Raw genomic sequence first — 10376 nt, forward strand, 5'->3', positions numbered from 1 at the left:
GTATCATCGATGGAACGGGTCCCACTCGAGGCATTTTAGTCTCAGTAAATGGTCGGCCGAGTCCAGCCGGCTTAGTATAAAGGGATTGTCGAGCACTTGTCCTCCATATGACATCCAGCACAAGCTGCAGCCGACAGGTTCTGCAGAACCACTTACATGTCGCACTTACTATACTCGATTGTAAGTGTCATGTCATGCCATAGGAAGTCAGAAGAGTAGAGCTGTACCTCTGCTGGAGAGGCCAGTTGGCGCATGCAGGCGTGCGAGCCGCACAATATATGTCGTGTGCCGAACTTTCCGACGGTTTCGCGCCGGCTCGACGCTATAGACAGCAAATTATTCTTTGTGTATCTGCGTGCGCTTAGACAGTGAGGAAGCAGACACTATAGGGGCTGTAGTACTGACTCATTGCTACCCACTCTATCTTCAATCCTCCAGTTGCAGCGTTCAAACAACGGCACCGTGTTCATCCGCAATGTGGACCACCTCACGGGCGGCAACTACAAGTGCGAAGTGTCGGCGGATGCCCCTTCTTTCAAGACAATGTTCGTGGAAAAGCTCATCCGGATAGACTGTGAGTGCCGAAAAAGAAAAAAAAATGCTATTTTTCTGCTCGCCATTTTCGTGTATGTGTTGCTGCTGTAAGGCGTGTACCAGGTGCCTTGCGATTCAAGAGCACACCGGATCGCCGTAATGTTCGATCTTCAAATTTTCCAGCTGAATGCGATTGTTGTGTCACGGCCGCTACGTGGTTGTGTGATCGCTACTGAACAGCTTCCGCGCTACTAGAGGCTGCAACACTTGTGTTCAATTTGGGTGCACGCAAAGCGTTCTGGGCAGCTGAATTAAACCGAAAGTACACTATAATTTAGGCCGTTCTTTGTTAAGGGTTGTACCACTCGTATCTGAAACCCCAATGCTGGGCATATTCAGCTGCTTTGAAGTCACGATGTAGTATGGTATACATTACTTCCAAAATCTAGGTTTCACTAACGTTAAAATAGCACAGTAACTTTTGAGGGCAAAACATAAGCAAAAATAAAAAAAAACGAACGTCAAAGCATGTTTTTGCTATTAAATTTTGATCATTAATACTAACGTACAACACGAAAAATGCAGCCCTGGTCATTTTAGTCACTTTTACTCATTTTTTTCATTTCTCTTGTTAACCCTAATAATCGTTGTCAGTCCCTGATGCAAAAATAATTGCAAATAGACACGTATTCTTAATGCACTTATGTCTCGATATCGCTTACAAAATTTCACCGTGTTTTAAAACTACGCAGAAATAATCACGGCGAACAACCACGAGGAATTACGGAACCTCGATCAGAGGAGCAGTATCTACAGTGGTATCTGACTGTTGATAGGAAAAACAATTCAATTCATCGCTGCTTAAAATTCTATCGCCCATCAACGCCAGTTCATGAAACTCGGACTTTTTCCTACCTCGTTATGATAATTAACACTGCTATTCAGGGTCGGCCACTTTCGTGGGACTTAAATGCTAATGTGCATTGATGGGCCGAGCAAACAAAACCGGTTGACGAAAACTTAAGGACGCACATTCAATCGATGTTATTTCAACCTCGAATAGTGTTGCAGCCCACTTGACCTCCGTGGATACACAGTGGACATTACGTTGCAAATTAAAAAAAGAAAATGATCGTAGAAATGCGGTCGGGCTGTTTTAGTTACTAAGGCGTTGTTATTCTATATACAACATGGTTACTGCGTAAGCACCACCTCTTCAAAAGCACTATGCAACGTCGCACTGCCGTGAGGTCACTGCTGTGTCAACACACACAAGTTCTCAATCGGGAATACGGCCCCCATAAGTTCTGGACCCATTTGCAGAGTTGCCAGTTCCGCTTATAATGAGCGGATTTGGGCTTCTTTTTACCAAGTCGCTTGAAGAATTTTCCAGACGCTTGTCGTGTTTTTTGGGGAGCTTATTCACTTTTTTCCTACAAATATTGTTATTTTGCGGCTCCTCATGTTCACTAATAGAGCGTTTGTCGACGAGTTTGTCTAGCTGAGTGTCGAAATCAAACGTACGCTGGAGTACTCGACAAATATTATTCATGCATTGGCAAACGTGCCTTGAGAAGAGTGGAGACTGCTCTGTCACTATCTTAAAAGGTGAATATGCGCTTTCGCTCATAGTTGCGCATATGTTCGCTGTACCGCATAATTAAAGTTATTTTTTTACCTTCTCTTCATATTTGAGTGGCTTTTTACTATAATTAAAGAGTACTTTCAAGAATGAGGAAATAAATTAAACTTCCGCTTCTCTAGGGCTCCTTCGTAAAAGTCGCGCCTCTTTTAGGGACTTCTTTTGGGAGGATTATTTGAGTGTTAGTTCGGCAGCATCTGGCAACTCTGCGCGTTTGTATAGGTGTAATAAATTTATTATCGCACGTTTTGAGCTGTAATTTCGGCTATTATGTTAACCGAAAGAAGTTCTCGTAAACTTTAGAACTAACTTACACGTTACGAAAGGAGGGACTTGATCTATATCTGAAATCTCCTTAGCAGCATATTACTGTTCGTGTGAAACGCGACATTGCCGATGTAATAACGTTTATATAATTATACGCGTCACTGTTACTCAGAAAAGATGGTCGCTGTTGCTCAACAGAGTCATTAAAGAGCTTTCCTGCCTCATGCAATGGCCGGAGTGGTCTTTATTAGTTTTTTTTTTTTTAATCTACAGGGTGTTCAAAATTAAGCTTTATGGTTTTCTTAAAATTCAGCACTGGGAGGTATGTGAAAACCGTCTTTGCAGATACGTTTTTTATCCAGGGTACACAAAGTCAGGCAATAATTGTCGCTGTCAGCCACCCAGTTAGCTAAGCTTGAATAATGAACTTTTAGATGCGAAGTATCTTAAGGCGGAGCTCAATCCGGTGGTGGTGGTGGTGGTGGTGGTGGTGGTGGTGGTGTGCGGCGGGACCTCCCTTACTGCGCATGCGCATACACTCTCCACACACCTCCTCTCCACTCACCCTCTCCCCTACCCCTCTCCACTTTCCCTCTCCACTTTCCCTATCCCCTCCCTCTCTCCCATACCGCTCTCCCCTCCCTCCTCTCTCCCATACCGCTCTCCCCTCCCTCCCCTCTCCACATTCCCCCTCCCCTTCCCCTCTCCACTTTCCCTCTCTCATACCCCTTCCCCTTTCCACTCTTCCTCTGAAACGCGGGCTAGACATGCCGAAATTCTCTCCTGCGCAACGCCGCGATGAGCTCGAGCGCATGCGCGTCCCCTCCCCTTCTCCCTCCTCTCCTACGCTGCCCCCCTCTCGCCCGCCTGTCGACCGCGTTCCCCGCTCGCCCTGTGAGAATTAACGGCCAGGCTAGATGGAAGATACGACGCGCGTAGCGTCGCTCTTCGCGTTCCACGACGCGAGGTCGGTAGCATGCCCAACGAACGCCACCGGAACGCGATCGTGCAAGTGCTCCGGCTTCGCATCGCCTCATGGTCCCCTTTAGCGGGAGATGGTGTAATTTTTTTTATTGAGTGCAACAAGCAGGCATGTTTCTATTGAAAAGTTCGAGGCAGTCGCGTTTCTACACAGTTACACTTAGAAGAATTCTTCTAGCATGTCTGTGCCCCGAGGTATCCCGCTGCAAAGTTTAATTGCGGTTTCTATGATTATGCATGCAAAACAGTGAGCACTCGCGCAAAGCTCCTCCCCGGCGTGCCACGGCAGTTGTGTGCAGCGTTTAATCTGACAACGGGTCAAAGGCATAGCAAAGATGATAACGGTTACCCTTTTGCTACCGGCTGGCGATAGCAAGCAGTGACTGCTCGTCACATCAGGGAGGAACATTGCGCCAATCCTCACTCTCTTGCATCCATAATCATGCAAACCGCAATTAAACTTTGCAGCGGGATATTTCCGGGGCACAGACATGCTAGAAGAATTCTTCCGAATGGAACTGTGTAGAAACGCGACTGCCTTCAACTTTTCAATACAAACATGCCCACTTGCTGCACTCATTAAAAAGATCATTATTCAATCTTAGTTGATTCGGCCGCTGACAGCGTTAATTATTGTCTCACTTTGTGTCCCCCTGAATACATAACTTATTTACGAAAGGTGGTTATCACGTTCTTCCCAGTGCTGAATTTTAACAAAACCATAAAGCTTAACTTTGAACACCCGGTAGATTATGCTTTCTCTGCCCTCCCCCCCCCCCCCCCCTCCTTTCTTGAATGCTATCGTTAGCAAGCTGTGTGTGCTTGAAAAGCTTGTTGCCATACTGTCTCAGCACGTTGAAAAACACATGGGACCATCACGCACCTCTCTACGTATCATGAATAAATGCGATTCTCTCGGCGATCGAAATGGCTGCCAAGATATCGTGTGCAGGCTACGCGGGTGCTAAGGAATGTGTCCATAGGCCTTCATCTCCATGATTCGTATGTTGTATGAAAGACAGATGCTTTCAGGAGTCAATATGGCAGCGTAAGGGAAATATTCTGCGTTCTGGACGCTTTTTTCCTTTTTGAATTCGTATCTTGCTTCCTTATATCTAGGGTAAAGCATTAAAATCACACAATTTAATAGAGTGATGACATTTGCCAACGGATCACTGATTTTGTAAAACTATTACTAAAATTTGTTATTAAGTATACCTCCGCTTTATGTTTGATTGTATACGATGCAATAATTATTGCATCTGAGTTTTTGAAAGACATTTTTTGTAAATCTCCTGAATTTGTGATCACCTAAATAATGTCAATTGTCGGTAAATTCTTGTAAATGGAAGTGCAATTTTTGTAAATGCTGAGAAGCGTGGAAAACGAGAGTTTGTAAAGAAACGCGCGATATATATCGGCAACCCCGATTTTCATTGTATTTGTGTTTACTTGTTATCTTGTTGGCACACTTGTTATGTATTTTTCTAGTGCAATAAAACAAAATGTTCACGATAGCTTTTACGCAAGTAACATGGTTGTTTTAGGAGGTTCAGTAAATTAGCCTTTCGAAACGTACAATGAAATAGATTTTACTCAAGTACTTACCTTTACAAATGGTGTTTCTTTTTGTCGGAGAGAAATATTCATGTGGAGATGCATCAAATATTACGTCCGCCAGCGTTTCCTGCTAGAGCAGCAAGCATTTTAAACACTGCTCTTCTTGCGCTGCCTTCTCAGGATGAAACATTTATTTTCTGGAAACGTAGTACGGCTGGATGTCTGAAATTAAACCGGCCTTTTGTATACCTTGTCCATGAAATAAAACACCCGCATCTTTTTGCATTTCGGTTGCCTTTTGTCTTATGCCTGCTACTCCGTCGTTGCTTGTTTGCGTTATTGTCAAATGATTTCTTGCAATGCTCTGCACTCCATCACGCGATTGTGGGCCTGTGCAATCTATCTAACAACTTCTCTTAGCATTTGCAGTATAAGCAGGGACTTGAGCACTCGTCTATAGTAAGAACAGTTGAGTGTAGCCCTACATAATACTGCAAAATAGTCGGTTAGTGGTTTTGTCTCTATACCACTTGCTGCCGAATTCACGTGTAGCATTTTTTTTTCTCTTGAATAGTATAATTTTCTACGTCACTTAACGAGCTAAATACAGTCGCTCCACGTCATTACAGATCCGTTAATAGTCAATACTCTAATTCTGGACTGCTTTCTCCTGGCACAAACTTTTCTTATGCGTGCGTCAGTACTTAGAGTAGAAACTCGCCTAGAACTAAGCAATATTTATAAAGATACTTGTAATGGCCATAATAGTTTTATTTTTCGTCGTCAGAGAGAGTTTCGATATTAAGCAAGCTCCTACTGTCTGTGGCACATATCAGACAGTATCGAACACAAATCAGTGATTAACGAGAAGTCCTAAGGAAATTCTTGGGTGCTAAGCTGAGCTGAGCACTCAAGAGCGTCTTTGAGAGTCTGAACTTGGCGCTCTACGTGGCAGGGTGTAAGGGAACAGCACAAGAAGCCTTATGAAGCGTATGCTAATTTTATAATATGCAGTTATTGCAATGGCAACGCGCGTGGCATCCAGTCTGGCTCAAGCAGAAGTAATACGCTCATGAATCTGGTTTCTCTCTTCCTAGGTATCTTGAGAGGCTCTCGATTTTCATTGGTTCATTACTGAAGGCGGCTTGCTCAAGTACAGTTTTCATCGTAAAGTAAACTATGGAGCCGTACTAACCATGATCGACTGTATTGGTCCACCAATTCTTCATACCTCACGTAGTAGTGCAAGGAAACACACAGACGGCGAAAGGTCAAGACGGGAAACACTGCAGTAGCGCTATGTCCCGCCTTGCCTTTTCACAGTTCCTTGCGCTACTGCTTGAATTATGTGCGACCGACTAGCCCATGACTCTGTGCTTTTGAATCTCCTCACCTTTCAAAGCTTTTACTAAAACAACCCCGTTTCCTTTTCCTTTCTTCTCTCTCTTTCCTTCTCCTGTGCCGTCAACTTCTAGCCTCTTCGACCTGCATTCAAGTTCCATCTGCAATGGCGCTTCTGCTCCTGGCCCTCGCTTCTCGCGCTATCTCTCGTCTCGTGTCCAATCGCTGATCGCACGAAGACCCACGTGACCCAAGCGGTGATTACCCCCAATTGCTCAGAGAAGCAGGACTGTGGTGTTCGAGAGAGAGAGAGAGAACGAAACGCACCTGCTGTGTGAAGCGGCCATGACCGGACTGTTCCCGGAAAACGGCGTCGAAAAACAATAACCGCAACGCCTGGGGTACGTGAACCTACGAGATGGCGTGCGGTCTCAGGGTCAATCTGTGTATCCATTTTTTTCTTTATTTTCTTGCAGCGTTGTGTCGCGCCAAGATGGACGTATAAGCTGGCGTTAAATAAAACGCCAGAACTCTGCCGCGCGATGCCCGTAAATTGACCATCACGTTAATTACAGTGGCCGTAGTTATTAAGCTAGCCGTAATTTATGTTCGACGCCCCATTTCGTAGCACCCCTCCTCAGCACAGGAAACGTCGCTGTGACTAAACTGCTTCTGTCATGACTGTCAGCATGCTCACGGTTGTTTCGTTAAGACATGCATTCAACAGAAACTACTTCAACTCATCCTGTATCTGAAAACGCATGGGTGAGCAGACCACATGTCGGGCTGTGTTTCAGCACTAGTCGGGCTGAAATGACATTGTCTACTTGCTGGCAAGGATGCCCTAATCATTCAGAGCAGCGACGATTATAGCAGCAGAACAAAAAATTCAATTGGCATCGGCCTGCCCATCCGGCACGGTATGTTCGCAGCCAAACTTTCTTCGAAACAGCCTTTAACGGTAGCGGAATGCCAAACGAAACGATCTAGACAAGCACGCCTTGGGTGCTATATGCGACGGAAATACGCGTGATTTTAGTCAAATTCTCATGCGTCAACTATCGTGTTCGTAGCGGCGAGCAAGGGATTTCATCTTATGACCACGTGCTAATGTTAGTCTTGAGGAGAAAAGGTGTTAAAACAGCGCAGCATCAGTGAAAAACCAGCGATACCACCTACTGAACACCTGTAGAATGGAAATAAATTCATTAAGTGACGAAAACTATCAATTTTAGAGCACAGTCGGACAGGGTGTGTGTGCCGGGGTTAGCGTACAGCCTGGCATGGTACTTATGTATTTAAGAAGTTCGCGCTTTGTCGCACATAGCAAGAATACATTTGAACAGATTTTTCTGTGGTGTGTGATGCTGAAGATTACTGCGGTTGTCTTTTCCTATGTTCCTAATTTTCTGGCTAGACACACGCCAAGGAGGCCCAAGCCACGATAAGTTCGCGAACTAAAATTTGTGCATCTTGGTTCCTTCTGAGATCGCGACAGAGCATTACGCCATTTTCTGTGTTAACATTATTTTTCTTTTGTTGACCACAATAACGCTGTTTTGAAGGTTCGACTACATATTAAATCTTGAATGTTTACTATCGTCATATTTAGTGAAAAGTGTTTAAACGATATTGCGAATATTTTTGTCGATCTATTGCGGATACTCAACGAAAACTCTTACGGATCTTTTCGTTGATTAGCCTAAAGGATGAACAAAAATAATATAATTGAGTTAGCGGTTCAGTGAAGCGCCGTTTTAATAAATGAGTGGTTTAGTGCTGGAAAGGTACTCGTTACTGTGCGAGGGAGGTGGTTAAGCATCAAAGGTGCTCTAGGAGGCAAGCCAACCGCGTAGTGCAACGTGTGATATTGCAGTCAAGCGGGACTCATCCCTGTGTAGTATAAGATAATGACCTCTTCAAAAAGGTGTCTACGTCTAATTTGTTGGAGCGTCGGTACAAAGACACGGACGCAGAAATTGCATAAGACAACATGCAGCAACGTGTGTTCTCTTACGTGTTTTGTGTGCGCTTGTTTTTGCCTCCGCTACAACGAAATGGCGCATGACCTACCAGAGGGTCTACCGTCACTCTGACCTGATGTTTATTACAAATAATTTTTTAATATTTTGACATCTACTGATGTCGCGTCATGGATTAGTGTACTTATCCTATTTCTGGAGGCTTGTGTTCAAATTTGACACTTCAATTCAAATGTAATGCAGTAAACTAACAAAGTGATTTGCTATAAAAGACATGTATAAGTACAAGCTCGCTCTTTATTGTAACACTCGATGTATTTAGTTGGCGATCTACTGAGGAAAATATCTATGAAATGCGCCAGTGTTTTGGACTTTCGACTGTTTAGTGAAAAGTGTTGCATGGAAAACGTCTATCGTTAAACGAAAGTTCAGTAGCAACTGTAAATGTTACACACTTAACGTTTGTTTGCCTGAAAGTGCTGCTAAAATTAATAGGTACAAATGATAACCCCCATGATGTTTGTCGCTGAGATATCTGCCTGTGTTTTGCCTGTCGCTGTAGGTTTGCCCAGAAAACCTGACAGCTATTCAACGGATTCGGCTTGGAACAAGACGTTTCTTGTAGCAACTTTAGCATTGTCCGGTATAGGCGACTTGTATTATTGAGTTGCACGACTACGCAAAGTGACTAGCGCGTCGTTTAGTTTCCCCTGTTTTGTAAACAATAACGCATCACGTCATTACTGTACATACTGTCATCGCTGTTACATTACGGAGTTTCAATTAAACTGTAGTTGTTGCACCACTCGCCGTTTGCAGGCCTGAAATATTAACATGTTTAATTCTATAGATAGCAGTGTGCAATAAAGTTAATTTCGGCTGTTCGATGTACGTCAGAGAACAGCTTCTCTGACAGTGTGTCAGTGCCGCACCTGCAGTGTTTACACGCCACTGAAGCTTGGATCAGTGGTTCAGCGCGTCAATCTTCATGATGTAATGACACTAAAGCGAAAGCCTTAGATGCGTCGTCAAACGAGAAAATCAACGTCGGCGTCGTCAACAAGAGTAATCCAAAAATGGTGATAACGTGATGACGTCACAGATTGTCATAATTTGTGACATCGTTATGACGTCATCAAATGGTATTGTCGCTTAGTCAAAGGTGGGCCGATCACGGAGGCAGAGAAAAACAAGGTGAGTGAGTTCTGAAGCAATGCCTCCAATCCAGGAGACAGTTCAAAACCACGTTAGGCGCAGAAAGCTTTCGCAGGGGGGCAGGGGAGGATTAATACATTGACTGAGAAGGAAAACAAGGTGGCCTTCGCCTTCGAGTCGTCTTAGCCGAATGCATAGGGGACCCTGTGAGTTTTATTGTCTGTGTTCACTTTAATAATGCTTTTTACGTTGACAGTAACGAATTATGCAGTGAAACTGAGTGAAAGGAAGAGAGAGATTAAATTTGATTTAGGAAAGAGCGTAAAGGTGTTGTTTTTGTGTGTTTGTGTGTCATTTATATACACCGTGGTAAACCTATAATAACCATGCCAACAAGAAGTTCTCCAGTAACAACGAGTTTGGACTAAACGAAAGGCCGCCTGGCCTGCTGCTCTACCCGCACAAAAAATACATTTACTAGTTCCCTTGAAACTTCTACAGGAACTAGCCTCTACTCCATCTATACAAAAGATGCTACCACTAGGGGTGACCTTACAGCACTAGCGAGAGAGCTTTCTTGAATGTCTTATTGCTCATAGGTGTCGTCCATTTTCCTTCGTTTCCGCAGAAACGTCCTGGCGCCTAGATTCCATTCCCCAAACTTCGTGAGACGGAAATCTTCCGAGTTCCTGTTTAGCTATGACTCGTGAGTGGAACACTTTCTTTTTTCTGCGAGGCAATCCCTCAGCGCGAGCCGAGCCTCGTAGGGCAGTTTTTGTTTTCTCTCCTTACAAATCTATCACACCTAGACTATGCCACCCCTCCCCCCCTTTCACCTCAGTTCTCTCTCCTGCTATTTGAGTGAGGTGGCTTCGGGAGAAATTGACCAAAAGTAGGGTTCCTTCTATTCGACA

The 10376-nt window shown here is 44.2% G+C and overlaps 1 protein-coding gene across 1 annotated transcript in view; it reads left to right on the forward strand.

Annotated features, from left to right (window-relative positions):
- The window catches only part of LOC119394703 (uncharacterized), a 61642-nt gene extending 54555 nt beyond the window's left edge, over positions 1-7087 (forward strand). The window contains exons 4-5 of the mRNA XM_037662015.2: positions 439-574; positions 6460-7087. Of these exons, the coding sequence (XP_037517943.1) occupies positions 439-574; positions 6460-6554 (231 nt within the window). The 3' untranslated portion in view covers positions 6555-7087. The remainder of the gene's footprint in view (positions 1-438; positions 575-6459) is intronic.
- The last annotated feature ends 3289 nt before the right edge of the window (positions 7088-10376 follow it).

Source organism: Rhipicephalus sanguineus, chromosome 5, assembly GCF_013339695.2.
Source record: "Rhipicephalus sanguineus isolate Rsan-2018 chromosome 5, BIME_Rsan_1.4, whole genome shotgun sequence".
In the NCBI taxonomy this organism is placed as follows: Eukaryota; Metazoa; Arthropoda; class Arachnida; order Ixodida; family Ixodidae; genus Rhipicephalus; species Rhipicephalus sanguineus.